Source organism: Euleptes europaea, chromosome 8, assembly GCF_029931775.1.
Source record: "Euleptes europaea isolate rEulEur1 chromosome 8, rEulEur1.hap1, whole genome shotgun sequence".
NCBI lineage: Eukaryota > Metazoa > Chordata > Lepidosauria > Squamata > Sphaerodactylidae > Euleptes > Euleptes europaea.
In genome coordinates this window covers 80,355,238-80,379,037 of record NC_079319.1, presented here as the reverse complement: position 1 = coordinate 80,379,037, position 23,800 = coordinate 80,355,238, and the positions used below count along the sequence as shown (strand labels likewise).

Sequence of the window (23,800 nt, the reverse complement as noted above, 5' to 3'; positions counted from 1 at the left end):
ATACTAGGCTTTAAGTGTGTCCAAGCAACTATTCCATTGTTATCATCGAAATGTATAAAGCTGCCAAATGTATAAAGCTGCCAAAATTCCAACTTTTAAGACTAAAATAACAGGTGCAACTCATGTCCTAATCCAGCCAAACATGTACCATAGGTCCCCAACATGGTACCCACATATAACTTTTTGAGCACTCACCAAGTGCCTTTAGAAAGTGGGTGGGGGCAGGTGGGGCTTTTGCCCAGCAAGGCTTCCAGATGTTGCTTTGGTAGCCGCTGCCACCACTGCACAAGGATCCTCACTGTGTGACTGAAGGTAAGCTGTGGCAGCAGACACTTTATGGCAGCTATTTTGTGGCTGCGCCCACCATGCTGTTGCAGAATTCTAAAGGTGCCCACAGGCTCAAAAAGGTTGGGGACCCCTAACCTAAACCCACTGAAATTAAGAGCAGAACTCAGCCTTGGAGTATTGCCTATGTTTGTCTGTCAGCATTATGGCCAAAAAGAAACAATTCTGACCTCAAGTCAACTGTGAATTTAGTTCAAACTCTGTTCTCATGTGTTCAAATGGCTCAAATTAAACGGCTGTAAATCTGTAAGGAAGCGAAGAGTGTGTTTGCACTGAAGTGTTTACAAATATGCAGTTCACGGAATAATTTTTAAAATGTTCCTTAATCTAATAGTAGAGAGAGGTTTTGATTGCTTACTGAGCTTAACTTGAACTAAAAAAAAATATAGTGGTACAAGGTTCTTCTGTAGAACTTAGTAATCAGGTTATTTTCTGAAGAGTAGCAACAGCAACAATAATAATTAAAATTAAGAGGGGGGGGGAAGGTCAGAAATCATCTTCCTTTTTTTAAAAAAAAGTGTACACTGCAACATTCTTTGATGACTACAGAAGCTTACATAATTTCAAAATAATTCCACATTCATTAATACCCTACATTTTTAGCACAACCTGATACCATGTAATCTGATACCATGTAACTGTTGTTTCAGTCTACAAATTCCTGCCCTGAGATTTCAAGTTCAAGTAGTCCACAAGAAACTGTTTTCATTTAACCACATGTAAACATGCTGGACGTTCTGTCAGCATTCACACCCAACTCCAGCAGTAGAATATGAGGTACTGCAATCCAAAAGATGGTGCAGGAAATCCCAAGTCCATTGGTTTCTATATTTTTAGGCTTGCCCATATCCATTTAATTGTTTCAGAGGGAAAATCCAAGCACTTTCTTGTCTTTCACATATGAGCCAAAGGTTCGTCTAACCTTCAAAAGGCACCAATTTCATGCATTTATTCTTGAACAGAGGAGTGGTGGAGAGATCGGTGGTAATCCTCTGAGCTGGCGATTTGTTCAGACATATCATAGCCTCTTAGGAAATGTCCAGTGTTTTGCTGTGCAAAATAGTACAGCTGTCTCGCAAATACTGGTTCAACCTTAATAACAGATACAAAAGTTAATGGGGTATATAGCAAGGCGTTCTCATTCGTTCATAATGAGGAACACAAAACTATAGAACAGGGCAAAGTTCCATTTAAAAACATGAGGCGCAATCAAAATGATCTCTTATTTTGCTTTATGCTTTCAAGTGATCTGACTCCAGTGTTTCAAACTTAGCAGCAGAAACTGCTTTCAGGAATACAGAAGCCTAATACAGGAATCAGCATGACTGTGTGCACCTACTGTGACTAAGGTCCCATAAACACTCGTGGAAATATATTTACCTACAATACACAGGACACACTGACTGCCCACCCGTGGTTGCTACTGAAAGCAACTTCTGTATTGAGATGGTTCTTCTAAACACACTGATGTGGGCCAATTAACACTAGCGCCCCACTAGCACTAAACACACTGATGTGGGCCAGCTAACACTAGCATCACACACATTTAGACTGCTATGCCTAAGAGTATCCAAAGGTTACTCCCAACTGCATGACTTGCCCACATAGGGAAGAGGTTCTCAGTGGCAGCCACAAGTGATGTCATGTCTAAACCATCCCTATATTACTAACCTTATAGCTCAAAGAGGTAGGGAAATAATATTAAAAAATGAAGTCACAAAACATGCTTATAACTCTACAGATAAAAGTGTCTTACATCATATGATGAAGGTAGTTATATATCACTGGCTAACTTTAAAATGGCTACAGTGTGGTTGAAAAAAACAACCCGTTATTTTCTTTATGCCTTTTGCTAAAATAACTGTGGACAGCAAATCTGTTTAACTGAATGGTTATAAATATAGGGTTACAATTATGCGTCGAAATAGAAATTACAACCTGATAACCAGCTAATTAAGCCACCATCCTTGAACTTATGTCATTAACTGATACTCTGGCTCATATGGATTCCAGTCTAAGCGGCTTGGTCTAGAATTGCTGCCTGTATTTAAAACCCTAGCTACCATCTTTGGCACATCTATATTCAATGCCTGTTTTACTAACAGTATTTAGATAAATTGTGATTTCCAATATCTTAAATTCTAAATTCAAATTTAAAAGGATCAGCTTAAAGTGAAATGTGACGTCACAAACGTTAAACATGCAGAAACTGGTACTGCAGATTGTCACCAATACAGCTGAAATGTCTGTAATAATATTGCCAGGCAATAATTCGCAGTACCATTTTCTGAGTGGTTCATGCCTGTGACTTAACATTTGCTTTCAACAGAACACATTAAAATGAATTCATAATTTAGGTATTGGAAATCATAATTCATACTACTAATAAGTCAATTTCCACATTTATTTAAATAGACTGCCGTCAGAGCCCTTATACTTGCAGTAGTCTATACTTACACGAGCTGTAATTTGGTTTCTCTGCCTTTGCGGATCTGGAAATTCCTCTCCAAAGCACAATATAATCTGGAATCTTGGCAGTGGGCGTCCATGGTGGACAAACACTTGCAATTCTAGAAAGACAACAGAAAATGTTCAGTATCAATATTTAGCCATGCCTGGGGGCTAAACTCCAGAGCTGTGACAGGAAAAAAGTGTTGGCATGGAAAACTTGACTAGATTAAAAGATTTTATTGCAAAATATTTAACACTGGCTGCAACAACATACTACTGTAAGCACAAAAGTTTTCCCAAAAATGGTGGTCTTGTATCTTGTTTTCCTATTTTCCTTTACACAGTTTCATAAATCACAGTGGGTAGCCGTGTTAGTCTGTTTGCAGTAGTCAAAAAGGGCAGGAGTCCAGTAGCACCTTAAAGACTAACAAAGATATTTTCTGGTAGGGTATGAGCTTTCGAGAGCTGTGAGCTGTGGCTCACGAAAGCTCATACCCTACCAGAAAATATTTTTGTTAGTCTTTAAGGTGCTACTGGACTCTTGCCCTTTTTGACTACAGTTTCATAAAACCTATCTTGTGTTAGCATGCCGCAACACTTCAGGTGCCTTCTGGATTGGAGAAAAAATGTCCTGCCCATTTAATAGAGTTTAATGTGCAGAACTGGGCAGCTGAAGCTCTTCATGGCATGGAGGTAAATAACATCCCATGAATCTTCTATTGAAAGGATAAGACATTTTCTCCAGGCTAGCTGGCAACCCTACTAGACGGCACTGTAAATTTCACCACCAGCACCACTTTCAATGGCATGAAGAGGGCACAGAAGGGCACAACACTATGACATCAACAACACAACGTAAGTTCACAGGAAGGGGAGAATGGGACACAAAGATTGTCATTTTCAGTTGAAGCCATGTAATTTGTACTTCTGACAAATGTGAATCTTAAAAAGAAAGTAGAGACAAATCTGATATGCCTAGAAAAATGTCCATCAATTCTACCCTGTTTACAAACCCTATATAGTTTATGATTATCCATTTATCCTAATCTAATGCATTGTGCACAATTTCATGGCTTGGCAGTAAACATTTATATTCTGCCAAACTTGAGAATCATCTGGAACATTTATGTGCTTCAAAAAACTTAATCTCTATTAGGATTTCCCCTAGTTCATAACAGAATTGAGATTTGAATTGGGATTCCCCCCAAAATTTTAAAATTGTCAAACTACATCTAAATACAAATTAGAATTAGTAGTAATAGTTTTTTGAGCCCTGGCACATGTTTAAGTCACCAAGCAAAAGCTTAATATTCCTCCCCCCTCAAAAAGTAGAGGAATTGGGAAAGGAAGATAAAAAGACTGTCTTAGCCATTGGTTAGGCTGCTATGTCACAAAAGCCAAAGCTTCTAGAAGTCTGGCTGCAGGTTATTGAAATGAGCATCTGCAACTTCTAAAACAGGACCATTTTGAAAAGAAAAGTGTGAGAATTCTATTATGAACAGTAAAATGCAAGTTATAATTTTAAACACAAAGCAGAGTATAAGCATAAAATCAGACAACCATTTGCAGGTTGGAAAGTTACCATAGTATATGCGTAACCACTTGGTATAGCCCCACCCAAGTAATGTTAAGATTACAAATGACAGGCTTGCCAGTGCTCATGTAAGCATCATGGTAAGCATTTGTCCACTAAGATGTAACTTATCAATTCTACTCTATCTGTGCACTGCATTCACCCTCAGGTGGGATGAAAATGGAGATGGCTTTCTGATGGTATCTAGGGGGGGGGGGAAAGGAGAGGATCCCATGAAAGCAACTGGGGGTGGTCACTCTACACACGTTATTGTTAGACTCCTACTCCACCTTTTCTCTGACATGCATTCAAAATCAAAATTCAGAGATGGATTTTGGATTCTGAGTTTATTTCAGTCCTATTTCCCCTCTATACAGTCTCCATGGCATTTAATCCATTCTACAACACAGTTAAACTTGTGTTCTTAGACTAGAAGAGTTCTTAGACTAGAATTCCACTGAAGTAATCTAAAGCTTAAAAATTGTCTTTATAAACAAACCTAAGACCCCTTTATTCTTTGCAAAATATTTCATATCAAAATCAAACACACTGGGCTGGATCCTAAGATCCATCACTGGAAGGTGCTGATAGTCACAGATCTTGTTGACTTTATCCTCTCCCCAGCAGTCCTTTCCAACTCTCAGAAAATCTATCTCAGGGGTCACAGGTCCCATGTGGCATAATAGCCATGTGGGTTGGCATGCCACAGCTGTGAGAAAGGAGACAAAATCTCTCCCTCCTGATTGTTTTTGTGAATGGAACTCCCTTAATGGAAGAGGAAGGGAAGATTTTGACCCCAATGCAGCCTCCTGACCTGTGTTGCTGAAACTCCGTGTTGGTCCCCATGACTTTGGGATTAAATTTTCCCAGGAGTGGAAAAAACTGCAAGAGAGAGGGGAAAGCCTGGTAGATCTACCACCCTTGCATGATCCTTGTGCTGGATTCAACCCATAATTGTAAGATTTGCGAGGCTGAATTAATGGAAAACTGAAATTAACACAAAAGGAACATTTATGGGTACAGAAGAAAAAACAGCCCAGACACTTCCGTCAACTTCAACCATACACCATAGGAATGCACTGACAACTGTAATTTATTTGGGGGGGGGGAGTTACCTGATAAAAACTGCTGAGTATCAAAGAGTTTGCAACTTTGCTCTCTTTCCAGTTTGTTAGGCCTGTCGCTGCAAAATGCCAGAGGCCCGTCCCAATATATCCTGCTTTGACAAAGTCTCTTAGCATAGAGCCCGTCGGGTGTCAACCAGAGTATTACTCCCCTTTCCAAATGGCTGAACAATTTTTCAGTTGTTTTCCTTTGGCCATGATCTTCTGGATAAGGGAACACAACTTGTTCAAGACCGCTGACCTCATAACTTTGGCCATGAGATATCCTACAGCCCTCAGGACTTGAAGTTGTGACTTCTTTAACCAAAGTTTCATTGTAGTATAGACAGATATGCAACCGACAATCTGAAAGTACATTTATATGAAATTATTTTAACTGTTTGTAAAACAACTACACACAAGGCAAGACCAGCTGAGGCTTAGTAGTTTGCACGACCTAAAAAATGAGTGTTCAACTGTAACTCAGCAATGACTTGCTGAGTGACGTATAGTCAAATCCCATGCATATATGTTCTTAGAAACAAGTCCTATTGTGTTCAATGAGGCTTACTCATAAATTAATGTGCACAGGTTTTCACACTGAATCTCAGCCTCCTTTATTTATTAAATGGGAATTATAATTACCTGCTTTACAGTGCTATCAGGAAGAAGAATAAGAATTAAGTTTTTTGGGGCAAGAAGTGCTATACAAATAATAACTGCAATAAAGCGAAACACTTCTGTATGTAATACCACAGGAGCTATACATCTTTGACAACACACTAACTCCTCCAGTATTATTTTGTTAAGAACCAGGCTTTAGGTACACTTATTCTAAATGTAATAGCACTTGGTATTGGGGCTTGTAAGCCATAGCATAAATTCAAGACTGTGTAGCAGTGGAGAAGTTCACCAGTTGAGAGTTGCCAAGGGAGGGATCACATAACTGGAAATTAATGCAGCCACAAATTTTGCTACAGAGAAAATTCCCACAAGCCCTCAAAAGAAGATCTCCAGTTCTTAAACAAATGCTCACAGACTTCATTATTTCACTACTATCACTATTCCCTGCTTGGCCTTTGGATAATCTATACTTAAGAATGTTATGCAGAGAGCCTGTAGGTGAGGTTGGGGCAGCTGTCAAGTAAGAAGTGACTGCCATTTGGGGATAATTGTAGTTTCTGCAGAGAAACAGGTTGAGACAACATGCTTGCTGAAGCTAGCTCTCCAAGGAGGAACATATGATGGGCAGTTTACGTACCTGAGAATGCCACAGCCTCACCAGGCCTTATGCCTGGCTCTATTGGGATCCCAGGAGTCTGAGACTCAGGTGGTGGACAAGCATAAAAGGTTCCAGTTACTTGACAACCTGTTTTCACAAATAAAGATCAATGTTCACACAGAGTCCAAAACTATTGAAGGACACACACACAACTCAACTGTGCACATCAAATTCCCATTCTGCCAGACTAGGTGACCCTTATGACTTCAACATTTCAGCATCTTGGGTGAATCGTACAATAAACAATCATGCTAAGTGGCACAGAATCTCACTGTAAAGCTTCTACTTGGAATAGTCTAAAAACCATCATATCCTTAACCGGGTTGAGGAAAACTGCTCAGTGTCTTACACTGAGGCTCTATCACTGATTTCAGGGAACCCAGGGCATTTCTGCTAAGAAGTGTCCAGTTCCAAAGACACAATTAAGAACTTTTAAGTTTAATTGAATTCAACGGAGGAGGTAACCTTCTCTGACTGGTCTCAGTGGGACACACCTTATTTTTAAAAAAATGTAGAACATATATTTGAATTCTGTTGAAATCATTTTTTACTTACTCATTAATAAGCTGATGTGGGATGGCAGCCAAAAACAAATAAAGCAGTATTTTGATTTGACAGGCTTCATGGCAAACTTTTCAAGTTTATGAACCCCCAGAGAATAAAACAATTTTGCCAAAACTTAAAAACATACATTGTGCTCTCCATCAGAAATTAGCCCAATTCACTTTACCTGCTTTGCCTGATCCATTGTTTTGAATCTACATAATAAAAGCACTCCAAATTTCTATGGTGATATTACAGTTTTCTTGTTTCAAATACTCAATCTATTCAGTTAAATAAAATTAAACCATAGGAGATAATCCAAAGTGAAACACTTCTAAAGCCATTGATTTCAGTGCAAGCAAGAGAATCATCTGCTTATTTTTCCTGCAGACCCCTCAAATACTTATTTTGGCTACATCATGCCATTATCATACTACATAATTGGTTTGAAGATTTTTTGGTTGGCTGGTTGTTGCTTTTTTATACCCCAATTTTCTCTACCTTTAAGGAGCCTCAAACCGGCTTACAATCATCTTCCTCTCCCCACAACGGATACCTTGTGAGGTAGGTGGGGCTGAGAGAGTTCAGAGAGAACTGTGACTAGCCCAAGGTCACCCAGCAGGCTTCATGTGTAGGAGTGGGGAAACCAACCCGATTCACGAGATTAGAGTCCACTGTTACTAACCACTACACCACGATACAGTGGAAGCCTGGATGTTTTCCCACTCACCAAAGTTTTCCAATTCACCGTTATAGAGGGGGAGAATGCACAGACAGAGGGATGCATATACTTTCACTCAAGCAAGTGAGGAAGCCCACTTAGTTAGGAGCTCCACATTCACAACTACAGGCATATGAAGCTCTGGATCAGAAGCCATGCTTTCACATACAATGCAAGTGAAAAGAATGTCCATCTCTGTGTAGAGTGGTCACATACACTTACCATTCTGACATACTGGCCCTTGCCACTGATGACTGCGAGGTGCAAAAGAAGCACTTGAACACTGGTAGGAAATCTCAGGGTGTGATGGATCTGGTACATACTCTCTCCAGTTTAGGTCTGAGGGGACCCTGTAGCTTGGCACCTGCATATTTTATTAAAACGTTACATTCTGTTTTAGCTGTGGCCAACTGCAGACAGAATCAGTGCCAACTCTTGTTCATCTTCTACTATTCTCATCCCCCCCCTCCCCCTCAAAAAAGGTACCGTTTCCAGGGGAGTATTATTGAAAATTATCTGCCATCCTGACACATTGCCACTGTAATATTTCCATTCTGATGTGCGGACAGATAGTGACAACTCTAGGAAAAGTTAATAGGGGGGACCAAAGAGGTAGCAACGACTAGTATTAGGGGAACAATGATTTCACTGTACACATTAAATACATACTTTATGTAACAGAGGCAAAGGAGGTTGTGAATCCTGTACCTTACCCTGGAACCAAGTGTTCTAATGCTTTTATAATATAAACTTCATCACCATTCACTTTGGAGGCATTTCCTTATTAGCTCTATGTGAAGAGCTTGTGTTGAATTCAGAGTATTTGCTTTTCTTCGGGGTGCTTTGTTTTCTAAAAAGCTTTGAAACTGTCACTAGTCTAGTTTCCCTTTCCTGACTGAGACCATGTATTGGGCTGGGGGGGGGGGTTGCCACCCAGTCCTACTCTTGGACAGGAAGAGACCACTAGCGAGTTGGTCTGACTCATGGCTGGATTAGGAATAGTTTGTTTGCTGATGGATGAAGGATGGGATTGAGTAAATGAGGGTTATTTTATCTGTATTTTGAACAAAGAGGTTATTTATCATGTAATAGGTTTTATTGACAAGGTTTGTATCTTTTCTGGCTAATGCCGTAATAATAAATTGAATCGAAATGAGGGTTGTGTGGAGGTTGCAGTCTTTCTAAAATTTTATTCCATGCTGTAAAATCTTATATACTGTGCAGCTTGCTTGCAATTTCTTTCTGACTGACTTTCCAGAGTCATGTGCAGAGGGCTTGCAAAGCCCTACTAGCAAGGTTCCTTAAATTACAAATGCTGGCTACCTATAATGGAAAGGTTGACTCAGCCTTCCATCCTTCCGAGGTTGGTAAAATGAGTACCCAGCTTGCTGGGGGTAAAGGGAAGATGACTGGGGAAGGCACTGGCAAAACCACCCCATAAACAAAGTCTGCCTAGTAAACATGGGGATGTGACCCCATGGGTCAGGAATGACCCGGTGCTTGCACAGGGGACCTTTACTTTTATAATGCAATGTAGGTGCTTTAACCCTAAACTACAGCATTCAATGTCATACCTCATAACATTTTACCACTTCCCTAACAATGCCGGAAGGTACAGAGCCAAAGTTCCCCTCAGCAGACTGATATGCAACTGGTACTCACCTGAATAAATTCACCATTATGTAAACCACACAAATACTTCACCATACAATTCCAAAAGGAAAAATTATGCAAACATAATTACCATTGTGACAGCAGAGGATAAAGCTGAAATGGAACTGAATATAGCAAAAGCACTCAACAAACTTCTAATCCCAGTAACACCTATGCATTCTTTTGTAAACATTCCTTAAGTTCATAGAATCATAGAGGGACCACCTATGGTCATCAAGGGAGGGACCACCAGGGTCATCTAGTCCAACCCCCTGCACAATGCATGAAACTCACAACTACCTCCCCTCTACACTCCCAGTGACCCCCACTCCATGTCCAGAAGATGGCCAAGATGCCCTCCCTCTCATCATCTGCCTAAGGTTATAGAATCAGCATTGCTGACAGATGGCTATCCAACCTCTTCTTTAAAACCTCAGTTTGACATTCTTTATTATTTTCTTTCCAACTTATTGCAGGTCAAGACATGAAGCAAGCATAGCATCCCATTATGCATCACATAAAGAGGTATGAATTAGTTTTAGCCTCATTGGTCTAGACCAAAGGTCGGCAATGTTTGATTTATGGGCTTCATCCAGACCACCAAGGTCTCTCTCTCTCAAAAAAAATGTAACTGGTTTGTTGATTTTTCCTTCCTGATTCCTCAAAGTACGGCTGAAAGAGAAAGGTCTTTTAAAAGTTAGTTTCACCCCCATTTTATGACAGGAAAGAAATGCTTAATTAATTATCTGTACCGGAGATTGTAATGCAGGATATGAGGCTGAATTCACAGTGTAGGCATTATTCATGATCATCTGTGGATCCTCCAAACTGTGCTTGTTTACTCCTGTGAACATGTGGATGAAAAAAAAGAGTGGTTTCCACATTATCTTAAGGAATGCTGAGGAGAAATTACTTATGACATTCTTAACTGTTAACTTCTTGTTAGAATAAGATGTTCTAAGGCTGACTCAGCCGAGGTCGGTGAAATGCTGGGGGTAAAGGGAAGATGACTGGGGAAGGCACTGGCAAACCACCCCGTAAAACAAAGTCTGCCTAGAAAATGTCGGGATGTGACATCACCCCATGGGTCAAGAATGACCCGGTGCTTGCACAGGGGACCTTTACCTTTAAGCTATTTCACAATCACAGAACTCATCAGTATATTTTACAGAAGGGGTGGGATTCTAGAATTTCAGTGTTTGAAAATTATCTGTGACAAGATAAATATAAAAAAATACATGCAAATGTAATGTTAAAGTGCCTAATTTATTTGGCTATAAAATGTGAGCTTTGACATTACATTTGTCAAGCGTCATTTCAACCCTATATAAATGCTTATTGGATGTTTATACCACCAAATTTAGCTGCCTGAAACAATGCTAGAACAGTTTACCCAATTTGTTCTAAATCGCAAGACTGTGGGCACTTTCACACATCCTGAATAATGTACTTTCAATCCACTTTCATGCACTTTGCAGCTGGATGTTACTGTGTGAAACAGCAAAATCCACTTGCAAACGAGCATTAAAGTGCATTGAAAGTGGATCGAAAGTGCATCATTCAGGTTGTGTGTAAGCGCTCTATATGGTGCCATCCAGTCGCAGCCGACTGATGACTTTAAGTGGCTTTAAAGGCAAGCGATTAAGCAGAGGTGGTTTGCCATTGCCTTCCCTGCAGAGTGTTCTTTGGAGGTCTCCCATCCAAGTACTGGCCCTGGTTAGCTTCCGAGATCTGACAACATCAGGCTATGCCATGCCCACTTTCCCTCCCCCACCCCAACAATAACATATGAACAATACAAGCTGCCTCACCTTTTTTTGCTCCTTCTGGTACTATTCTGTACACTTTATATGGATCAGATATATCCAGCTGGCTCCTTTCAACCAATTCTTCAAAGTCATTGCTCTTGTTTAAAGCACAGCGCAGTCTTGTTTTCCAAGTGGGGGGGTCTGGCTTATCGATGCCCTCTCTGAACTTTCCTTTAAACAGAGCCCAAGCCTGAAAATATTGCCAGCAATTAACACACAACAACAAACTTTTTTTTAAAATGTTGGTACATATTTACAAGCACTAACACAAATTTCACAATCAAAAACATATTCATCCTATAAAACTTAATTGCTAATTTTTGCTGGTGAAAGCAGAAAAGATATTGTCCTGCTACCGTACAATTTTCCTGGTAACCGTTCAGCTGTCAATCTGCTTAATTACCAGCAGCGAAAAATCCTGTGGTGGGGCCCAGTGCTGAAAATACTTCTAAAAGGATTAAATACAGTTCAAAAGCAACATTTGATACTTCCGTTCTATAAGAAATACATTGTTGGGTAGTACATTGTTTAACCATGAGAGCCAGCATGGTGTAGTGGTTAAGAGGAACGGATCCTAATCTGGAGAACTTGGTCTGGGTCCCCACTCCTCCACGTGAGTAGCAGACTCTAATCTGAAGAACCAGATTAGATTCCCCCCTCCTCCACATGCAGCCTGCTGGGTGACCTTGGGCTAGTCACAGTTCTCTTAGAGCTCTCTCAACCCTACCAACCTCACCAGGTGCCTGTTGTGTGTGTGTGGGGGGGGAGAGAAGGTGATTGTAAACTGCTTTTAGACTCCTTTCAGTAGAGAAGGGTATAAAAACCAACTCTTCTTCTTCAAAGGCAGCACACTTTTTGTAATAAAGCAATACTGGAGTAGGATTTCCCTTTAATAATCCACAGCTCCCTCCTGTTTCAGCACCACTATTGCAACAAAAGACACCTTCTCCTTTGGCCCACTGTAGGACTCCATAGAGCCCTGCTTGCAGTGGGTAGATGTTGAAAACAAAGTAGCAGAGGGGATGGAAAAGCGACTGCATCCTCTGTATTTCATACTGTGCACATAAGTTTATGGAGATAACAACTAAGCCTTCTTGGAGTATGGACTCTCCAGGTCCTATGATGTAAAATTATGTTCAGGTCAAGATACAGCTTTTCAAAAAGGGAGGAGGGAGAGATGCCGCAATGTGAGTTAGCTGTGCAAGAGTTCAGAAAACCAACCATAATGTTCAGCATTAGTGTGAATAATGAAGGCAGAAGAATTAAGTCATGGAATTCAGCAGTAGCGAGAAAGGTTGTTCAATGTAAATTATGTACTATTAAAAGTAATTAGCTACATTCATTCAAGTATAAATTGAGTAGCATTGCTCCAGGTACTGAACACTGTTCAGTAGCAATCAACAGAAAACGAGCTTTAGAAAGAAAGTTTCACTAAACAATTACGATGTTTAGCTAATGACAAAAGCTGCCATCCTGTTCAGCGTTATGTACACTTGCGTCCCAGTGATGACTCTAGGACTTTAGTATACGCTACTGTGAGTGAGCAAGATTGCAGACCTAATGAATCAAGCCTTGGGGCAGTTAATCAAAGGAAGAAAAGGAAATTATGCAACATGAAAGAAGCCTTTCAAGTGTAACAAGAAAGCATCTTGGTTCGAATTTTAATTCAGGAACATCTAGGATGCCAGTCAGGTGCAAAAGATTGCTCTGCTTTATTTTTCTCTTGCAAATACTGCATAGAACTCGCTGTCAGATCTTCTCAATCCAATTCTTCAGCAGTTCAGGCAATGGTTACTTTGGAGGAGAGAGACTTCTGCTCAGTTCAAATATTTATCTTTTGGCTTCTAACCCTCTTCATTCTTTAACTGCAGATAGCTTAGTGAATTCTGTGAATTGTGCAAAATGATGAGATTGCTCCACTAGGCAAAAACCTAAAGTGCTTTTAAACCCGTTTGGAGGTGGAGAGAGTAGGCACTGCTCCCCTGCGAAATTTGACAACCAGGGAGGAATAGTGAACAGAAGGCTAGATTCAAATCAAGACAGTCTGGCTTAAAAATTCCAGTTTCTAGGAGGCTTGCTAGGTGGCCTCGGTGTCTTTCATCCCTTTCAGGCTGTTGGGAGGATAAAATGCATAGTGATTGGACAAGTACTTAAGTTTGGTACATGAACCAAGGGGCACCATTTGATATGTGAACCTTCTTCACTTGGCAATACCTGTTTCAGGTGGCAATCAAGCAGCAAACATGCATATGGAAATCAAGCCTAAGTTTCCATTCTTGGCCCTAATCAGAGAAACTCTCAGCAGCAAAAATCTTCCCCTGTTCCCACCAAAAAAGTGACTGGGGCAAGAACTGAGAGTGCCAATTATCACTTTCCAACAGGTTATCAGCACTGACAAGTACCAGTTGTGCACTGGGAAGACAGTTCCACTGTGAGTCTTGCATATTCTGAGTCTTGAATAAAGATTTTCTTCCTATATACATGGCATTTCGACTGAGCAGTGATTTTCTGCCTGCACAACATCTTTTTGGGTGCCTAGGAAGAAAGGCAATCTGTTTCCAGGCACAGGTTGTTGAATCAGGGCCCGTATTTAGGAAGGGAACGTTAAGACTCAATTTGGTATTACGTTAATGGAAATGTTCTATTTTCTATGGCTTGGTTGTTACATGCATGCGAACCAGCGGCTTTCCCTACCCTGGACTGCTGTCAAAATAGCAGCTGAGCATATGAACCAGCCTGTGAAAATGTGAGGTGGTGTAGTTGATATTGTGTGATATCCTGGCTGTGGTGTTCTATCATGACTAGACAGATCATGACTAGACATTGCAGTCATCAGGGGGTGACATGCACATGTGAACCAGCCTATAGTCTTCACAGTTGCCCAACATCTAACTTAGTAGTAAGTTCACCAGAAATCACAGCAACATCCTAATCACTTTTACTGAAGGAAAACTAAAGGTGGGTTTTTGGGGGGGGGGGCGTTAAAAGGCCCATCTCCAGTCCTAAATGCCATAATTTGCAAGTAGTCCTGCAGAAAATCACAGGATACATCCAAATAAATATATGTGTGTATGTGGGGGGGGGAGGATTTGTTTTAAAGGGACATCAACACCAAACCTTTGGAAGCAAGAACAGATGAGGCACCCATTCACCTCCTGCTGGTGTCCCAGACACATTGGGGGGTTACCGCACTTGTATTCCCAACAATGTATTAAGAGTTTGAAAATGTTAGAAAAAATACGGTTCACACTTTCTATGTATTCCCACTGATGTATGAAGAGTTTGAAAACGTTATGAAAAATACTGTTCGCACTTTGTTTGGCCCCTTGAGCTGTGAAGACGTCTTCCAACCATTTATAAGCCGTGGTATCCAAAAACCCTTTTAAAGCGATGTTTCTTATAACATTTTCAAACTCTTAATACATCGCTGGGAATACAAAGTGCGGTAACCCCCTTTGTTACCGCCCTTGTATTCCCACCGATGTATTCAGAGTTTGAAAACGTTATAAAAACTACTGTTCGCACTTTGTTTGGCCCCTTCAGCTGTGAAGACGTCTTCCAACCATTTATAAGCCGTGCTATTCAAAAACCCTTTTAAAGCGTTGTTTCTTATAACGTATTCCCACCGATGTATTCAGAGTTTGAAAACGTTATAAAAAATACCGTTCGCACTTTGTTTGGCCCCTTGAGCTGTGAAGACGTCCTCAAACCATTTTTTAGCCACGGCATCCCAAACCCCTTTTCAAAGCGATGCTTTTCATAACATTTTCAAACTCTTAATACATCGCTGGGAATACAAAGCGCGGTAACACACACACACACCCCCGCCGCCAGTCACACAACTTCACCACGCTTGGAGGCTCCCGGCACCCGCCTCGGGCCAGCTGGGGAGCGGGTGCGCACCTTGAAGAGCGCCGCGTCCTCTTCGCGGTTGTAGTCCTGCTTGCCGGCGTGCTTCCACGGGATGCGAAAGATGCTCTTCTCCTCGTTCTCCCACACCAGGCCGGGATACTTGTTGCTGTCGATCTGCTCGATCAGCCACTGGCGGAGTTTCCCGTTGCCGCAGCTCATCGAGCTCATCCCGCCGCTCCTCCGGCTGCTGCAAACGCTGCCGCTGCCCCGCGCGCGCCCGCCCGCCCGCCGGCTGGCTGCCTGCCCTGCCGGAGGAAAGGAGCGCCAGTCACCTGCCTGCCTGCCCGGCGCGCGCGCGCCTCAACTGCGGGCAAACGCACGGCTCGCTCGCTGCGCAGCAGGGAAGCGCTCGGCTTTGGAGACCAGAGGAGGGGGCGCATGCGCGGCCGCCGCGCGGAGGCAGCAAAAAAAGCCCGCACTCTTCAAAAACCCCGCCTCGCCCCACCGGCCACTTGCAAAGCGGGCCGCCTCTCAGTCGGCCACTTTGCAAAACCGGCCACTTTGCAAAACGGGGATAGATAGATAGATAGATAGATAGATAGATAGATAGATAGATAGATAGAGAGAGAGAGAGAGAGAGAGAGAGAGAGAGAGAGAGAGAGAGAGAGAGAGAGAGAGAGAGAGAGAGAGAGAGAGAGAGAGAGAGAGGAGAGAGAGAGAGAGAGAGAGAGAGAGAGAGAGAGAGAGAGAGAGAGAGAGGAGAGAGAGAGAGAGAGAGAGAGAGAGAGAGAGAGAGAGAGAGAGAGAGAGAGAGAGAGAGAGAGAGAGAGAGGAGGAGAGAGAGAGAGAGGAGAGAGAGAGAGAGAGAGAGAGAGAGAGGAGAGAGAGAGAGAGATCGAGATCGAGAGAGAGATCGAGAGAGAGATCGAGAGAGAGATCGAGAGAGAGATCGAGATAGATAGATCGATAGATAGATCGAGATAGATAGATAAATAGATCGAGATAGATAGATAGATAGATCGAGAGAGATAGATAGATAGATAGATAGATCGAGATAGATAGATAGATCGAGAGAGATAGAGAGATCGAGAGAGATAGAGAGATCGATAGATCGAGATAGATCGATAGATCGAGAGATAGATCGAGATAGATCGAGAGATAGATCGAGATAGATCGAGAGATAGATCGAGAGATAGAGAGATCGAGAGATAGAGAGATCGAGAGATAGAGATAGATAGAGATAGATAGAGATAGATAGATAGATAGATAGAGATAGATAGAGAGATAGATCGAGATAGATCGAGATAGATCGAGATAGATCGAGATAGATCGAGAGATAGATAGAGAGATAGATAGAGATAGATAGATAGAGATAGATAGAGATAGATAGAGATAGAGAGATAGATCGAGATATAGATAGATAGATAGATAGATAGATAGATAGATAGATAGATAGATAGATAGATAGATAGATCGAGATATAGATAGATAGATAGATCGAGATATAGATAGATAGATAGATGATAGATAGATAGATAGATAGATAGATCAAGATATAGATAGATAGATAGAGAGATAGATAGAGAGATAGAGAGAGAGAGAGAGAGATTTTTTTTGGGGGGGGTATCCGCTGCTGCAACTAAACTGGAGTTATGGAGCAGTTGAGGATGTATTGTTTACAGCGCCGAAACACTTAAGGCTGGAGTGACTCTTTTTAGGATTGCCACTGGGCGTTTTCACACCTGCTAAATAATGCACTCTCGATGCACTACTTTAAATGCACTTTCTTATAACACTATAAGTGAAATGGACTTCCAATGCGCTTTAACGATCAATTGCAAGTGGGTTTTGCTGTTTCACACTTTTACTAAATAATGCACTTTCAGTGCACACAGTGAAATGCACTTCCAATGCACTTTAACGATCGTTTGCGAGTGGGTCTTGCTGCTTCACACAGTCAAATCCAGCTGCAAAGTGCATTGAAAGTGCATTATTCAGCATGTGTGAAAGTGCCAGATCTAGGCATATGCAAGTCCCACTTCATTCAGTGACTCTGACTCTCAGGAAAGCGTCCTTAGGGACTGCAGCCACCCCCTTTCTAAAATTATCCGCTGCTGGTGATTCTCACAGATGCCCAGCCCGCCGTCTCTACTTTACTCCTTTGCACTCACACGCATGGGTAAGGTCTGGTTGCCCCTTCCAGCACCTACACACACACCAACACACCCTCCTGCTTCCTCACACGGGCAATTCCATCCAAAAAACAAGCAAACCCCTCTTTTTTCAGAGACACCCAGAGGTGTGTGGGCCAAGGGAGCGCTCGCCCGCCCCCATCCATCCTAAACGTACTGATGTTTTTAAAAAATGCACTCCGTGCCCCCACCCCCATACAGAAGAATGAGGCTGCTGGAGTATTGAGGTGATAAAATGGGCTGCAGGGGCGGCTTTGCAATTTTCAGGGTTTCCCTCTCCAGCAGTACAGGATGCCGAGGGCCAGGATTGAACCCGGGGCGGTATTGATTTGAAGTTATTTTCGCAGGCAACTTTGTGTGCGTGTGCGTAAAGTGCCATCAAGTCGCAGCCGACTTAGGGCGACCCCTTTGGGGGGTTTTCATGGCAAGAGACTAGCAGAGGTGGTTTGCCCGTGCCTTCCTCTGCACAGCAACCCTGGCCTTCCTTGGTGGTCTCCCATCCAAATACTAACCAGGGCTGACCCTGCTTAGCTCCTGAGATCTGGCGAGATCAGGCCAGCCTGGGCCATCCAGGTCAGGGCAGCTTTGCCAGGCTCTAAACTCTGCACCCCCCCCCCCGTTCCAGCACCCCCAACTTTCTTGTGCGGCGCGCCTACACCAGCCCGCGGCCCGTCCTTCGCCCGCACGCCTAGGCCAGCCCCCCCCTCCTCGCGGAGACCCGCAGGGGCCCCAACCCGCGCCCCCTCGCAGGGAGCGCAACTTCGCTCTGCAGAGGCAAACTCCTGGGTGCCCAGGCCATGAGCAGCAGGGCGTCCCAGGCCGAAGGGCCCCGCGCATGGACGCCTTTGGTAGTTCTGCACGCTGAACCGCCATGCCAGCCGTCACTTTAATGCCGCCTTTTGCATTTGCTCTGCCCCGCCTCGAAGCATTCGCTGGAGGAAGCATGCAGAATCCCCCCCCCCGCAGCTGAGCGATGCAAACGAGGATTGCTAATGGCTATGCAAACGAAGGAGTGGGGGAAGTGGCATTTGCGTTGCTTTCTCCTCTCGCGTCGGGACAGGGCGCAGTCGTTTTAAAGGTCGTTGTTTAGAAAGGAGCTTTGAGCGAGCATCCGCACCGACCCTGCAGAAGCGGCCCCCGGCTCGCACGCACGCCCGTCCCTCCTGCGGGCTCCCTTCACCCACGCCCGGGCCTCTGCTCGCTCTCGCCGCGGCGTCGCGGGAAACCCCTCTCCTTCGCCCGCCGACGCTGCCCGGCTCGGACCGCCAGTCCCGCCCTCGGCCGCCCACCCGACGGGAACCCCAGCGCCTTGCAGCCGCGGCAGCCAGTTACCACCTAAGTGGCCGCAGGGGCCAGCAGAAAGGCTCCAAGCTGATGGGGAAGAACTAAGGTGACCCTACCTGCTCTTGGATGGCCCAGGCTAGCCGGATCTGGTCAGATCTCAGCAGCTAAGCAGGGTCAGCCCTGGTTAGCATTTGGGTGGGAGGACCACCAAGGAAGACCAGGGTGGCTGTGCAGAGGAAGGCCCTGGCAAACCACCTCTGTTCGTCTCTTGCCATGAAAACCCCGAAAAGGGGTCGCCATAAGTCGGCTGCGACTTGACAGCACTTTACGCACACCTTTTCTTAAGGATGTGCTGAACGCACAGCCTTTAAATCATGCCCTCTTGCTCTCTTTTTGAAGCCTTCTGGACCCTAGCTGGCGCACCAGGTGGAGTGATGGCAACTGGTTCAGAGGACTGTGAAAGGCGCACCCACGAAATCAGGGCAGGCACATCTCTCAACGGCCTACTAACACGAGGCAGGCGACGGAAAAGCACTTTCTGTGGGGCAAAGAGCAGAAGGAAAAATGTTGCCTTGAAACGCTGCTTGGGCGGCCTCCACTTCCCCGGCGTTCTTCTGCGCCTCCTCCTCACCCCCAGGACCTTGGTTTGGAAGCTGTGCAATTCAGACGCCCAAAAGAAACCCGAGATTCTCGGCGCTCTTCTTCGGAAGGACATTTGTTTGTTTGCTCATTTACTTTCCCGGCACCTCGACGATTGTTTGCAAGTGGGTTTTTGCCAGTTCACACAGTAAAACCCACCTTCAAAGCGGGTTGAGAGTGCATTATTGGGGTTGTGTGCCCTTACTTACCTTACTTGTAGTGCACCTTTCTCACTGGGACTCAGGGCGGATCGCACACAGTGAGTCAATATAATCAACGAAACGGGACATTCAATAAAAATGAAATAGGACTATAAAAAACGACTTTTACAATCACTGATACCATTGGCACTGCAGATTCCCCTATGCGTGGTTACTCCAGTCTAAGCCCATTGATTTCGTTGGAAATAATTCCCTAGGAGTCCCAAGAGGCTTGCCCCCCCCCCCCCAAGTTGACTGTGCAGGGGAGGCAGCTTTACTGTTCAATCGCCTGCCGCAATACTCCAGTCAAAACCCATAGGCTGCACGGGAATTACACTGTAAAACTGCAGTCCTGGGCAGCGAAAGTACTTGAGAATCAGTAGGGAGTTGCTGCCATAGAAATGAATGGACTGAGATGAGAGTGACTCCGCAGGGGATCGCATAGCAGAGTTGCAATCCTGTGCAGCACAGCATTTGGGGAACAGCTCCTGTTGAACTCCGTGGGGTGTTACTTCCCAGTAAGTATACCGGGGATAGGGACAGGTATCTTCTGAGGCTCTGCTTATACCTGCAGACCCAGAGCACAGCGGTGAGTCTCACTGGAACTTCCTATTTCCAGTGGGGGGTCATTAGCAAGACTGGGTGTGGCGAAAATGTTGGTGCCGGTGAGGGCTAGAAGAGGGAGTTTTGCAGCCTTTGACACATGGAATAATAATAAACCTGCCTGCGCATCTGATTCGAGTAGCAAACACGGGGGAGGGTGGGATTTCCAAGTGAAGCAAATCGATTTTGGCACGCGAGTAACTACTTTTAAAAACCTTTGTCCTCCTCCTCTATAACCATCTAGATGCACCAGTGCATTATTTAAACCCAGACACACAGTGCTGCATTACAGTTATTTATAATGAAGTTAAACACCATAAACGGCGACTGTTCATATGTGCCCAACGAAGAAGAATGAAAACAGACAGGTTTATGGGCCACATTAAACTGGGAAGGCAGAAATCCCCCCCCCAAAAAAACCCTCCAGGTACCGAGATGGCACATTGCTATTAATTAATAATATATTATTAATTGGAGCGTGCATTAGGTATCTTATTGATAAAGTGCATTATGTATCATATTGATAAAGTTACCTTTTAGCCCTTAAAGGAGTTGGGGGTAGAAGTTGCACTGGCTCTTACAGATTTTCTCTTTTCCAGAAAGGCTATGCAAACTGGCTAGCTGAGGCTTGGATCGTGAGGAAGAGCTGAAGCACCCCGACGATTGTTCAAGAAATCCCGGGGTGATTTTAGCACGCTGCAGATAGACAGTCTTGCAGTTCACACTGTCAGTTAGGTTCAGACGGCATGTAGGGTTAGGGCAATTCCCCTGTAGCTGACCTAAATTTGCATCCCGCCCCCACTCAGTTTTACGTTTCAGAGTTTCCTGCAGCCCAGAATGTATGAAGTGCCTATGTCACTCGGCTTCCTTTAACAAAAACAAAACTCCTCATTTTTTCCTTTTAAAACACCTCTTAGTTTGACGTTGTCTGTTTCTGTCAGACAAAAACTTCAGAAAGCCAACGGTTGGTGTCCTATCTCCTTTACCCTTAACTACAGCTTCTGTACTTGACCTAATAGGAGTCAGACTTCAACTTTGGCTTGGTCCCATTCAACTCCAATTCCTTCCTCTGTCTGGGGACAGGGAGAGGTCCAGGTGGCTGCTTCTCGGTCTAGGTGTGAATGAAGATCATCATCTTAGAACCTCTTCTGAGAAACTTCTTCGATGTAGACTTGGTGAAGATAGCCCCCCAACTCCATATATATTTACTGCATTTACCCTGGAGTATATTATCACTCCTGAGAATGAGAATATCAGAAGAGACCTGCTGGATGACTCACAAGATCTAGCTAGTCCAACATCCCGGGTCTCACAGTGGCCAGGAAGAAGCTTTCAGGAAGCCGCCCAAGCAGCGTTTCAAGGCAACCGTTTCCTACCGCTCTTTCATAGTCCTCTGAACCAGTTGCCATCACTCCACTTGGTGCGGCAGCTAGGGTCCAGAAGGCTTTAAAAAGAGAGCAAGAGGGCATGATTAAAAGGATGTGCGTTCAGCACGTCCCTAAGAGAAGGTAGGGTCATCTTAATTCTTCCCCATCAGCTTGGAACCTTTCTACTGGCCCCTGCAGTTACTTAGGTGGTGTGTGTGAGAGAGAGAGACTGACTTACTCCAAAGACCTTTTCCTCCTACCCGGTTGTGTCTGCCTCAAGGTGTGGTCGGACTATTAAGGTAATTCCAAAGGAAAAGCAAGCATCTCTAACTCGGAAGGAGAAGATCTGAAAGTAAGTTGATCTCCCAAAGTCTTCCTTGTTGCAGTGACCTCATTTCAGGCCCAGCGCTCCACTCTGCTCGGGGATTTTCCTTCTTCTTCGAGATAACCAGGGCTGTCTTCCCATCCCCCAACCAATATGGTGCCTATGAAGCACTTAAGTTCTGATGAGCCTCGGGTTACTTATGGAGTCCCTCCATCTCCAACAAAGCCGGCTGACACCGAGACTAGGAGAAACTTGACAGGTCTGGCAGAGAAAAACTCTGAAGGACTAAACTGATCTATTTCAGCCACAGCTGCCAGAGCTCCTCCAGTTCTTTCTGCAGGTACTTGGAAAGACTAAAGCACCGAAGATGCGATTTCAGCCACAGATCACATCTCAAATAATAACAGAGTGTTTAAAAAGATTCGGTCTCAAGGGTTGTCGGAGCAATTTATGGCGCCCAACTGATTTGTGCCTAGGACTCTACCAAACTCTTGCCCATTTCTGCCTGCAGGAGAACTCTGTGCAGCTCGAAGGCTGCCTTCCCTGCTTCCCTACACGGCGGGGCCTTTTCATCTTTTCCCCCAAACGCCTCTCTTGGCCGCCCTGGGGACCAAGAGGATAAACCCGCCCCGATGCCCCTGCGCGCGTGTTCAGCGGACCGGACTCGGGTGGCAACCCTCGGGGGAGCGGAGCGGTGCCCCTTCCCCCCCCACCCTGGCCCTGGGCCCGGAGAGCTTCAGAGGCCAAACTCTCTGGCAGCAAGTCCAGGGGGTCGCGCCAGGGCAGAGCGGGAAGGGCGTGGCTGGCCGCCCCCCTCTTACATAAGAAAGGCCCTGCTGGATCAGACCCAGGCCCATCAGGTCCAGCAGTCTGTTCCCACGGTGGCCAACCAGGTGCCTCTAGGAAGCCCACAAGCAAGACGAGTGCAGCAGCACCATCCTGCCTGGGTTCCACAGCATCTAATAGAATAGGCCTGCTCCTCTGATCCTGGAGAGAATAGGTATGCATCATGACCAGTATCCATAAGAACATAAGAAAGGCCCTGCTGGATCAGGCCAAGGATCAGATCAAGTCCAGCAGGATCAGATCAAGTCCAGCAGGATCAGATCAAGTCCAGCAGTCTGTCCACACAGTGGCCAACCAGGTGCCTCTAGCAAGCCACAAACAAGACGACTGCAGCAGCACCATCCTGCCTGGGTTCCACCGCACCCAAAATTATAGGCATGCTCCTCTGATCCTGGAGAGAATAGGTATGCAGCATGACTAGTAGCCATTCTAACTAATAGCCATGAATACCCCTCTCCTCCATGCACATGTCCACTCCCCTCTTAAAGCCTTCCAAGCGGGCAGCCATGGCCACATCCTGGGGCAGGGATTTCCACCGTTCCACTTCGCCTCGTGTGCCCAAAAACCCTTCCTTCGATCGGTTTGGAATGGGCCCCCCTCCAGCTTCCACAGATGACCCCGCGTCCCAGTATGAGGAGCCCCCGCCCAGCTCCCGGGGGAGGCCAGCCCCGCCCCGCCGCAAGGACCGCGGGGGGAGACCGACCCGGCTTCTCCCTCCACCCCCCACCCCCCACCCCCCACCCCCGAGCGGCACCCAGAAGTCAGCCAAGCCGGGCTCGCTTTGCGCCGGACGGGCTCGGTTCCCAGCCGCCCCCGCCGACGGCAGGCGGCTGCACGTCTTGGCCACTCCCCGCCGGCAAGGACCCGCGGCGTCCCCGGGGGGCTTTCGAGGCCGGAGGGGTCCGGGGGCGTTTGGCAGCCCCCGGATCCGACGGCCCTCCCGCCCCGGGCCCCCCTCTCCCGTCGCGCTCCGGCGGCAGCTCCGCGCTCGCACGTCGGAGCCCAGACCCCCG

The 23,800-nt window shown here is 45.1% G+C and overlaps 1 protein-coding gene across 1 annotated transcript; it reads right to left on the bottom strand.

The window, feature by feature from the left end:
- Positions 1–1,293: 1,293 nt before the first annotated feature.
- Positions 1,294–18,360, bottom strand: IRF4 (interferon regulatory factor 4). The gene is made up of 9 exons (XM_056854977.1): positions 18,258–18,360; positions 15,383–15,636; positions 11,483–11,669; positions 10,424–10,515; positions 8,241–8,382; positions 6,734–6,841; positions 5,485–5,838; positions 2,803–2,915; positions 1,294–1,437 (listed from the first exon to the last, which is right to left on the bottom strand). Exons 1-9 carry the CDS (start codon positions 18,358–18,360, stop codon positions 1,294–1,296), a joined length of 1,497 nt encoding a protein of 498 aa, XP_056710955.1.
- Between the last annotated feature and the right edge of the window lie 5,440 nt (positions 18,361–23,800).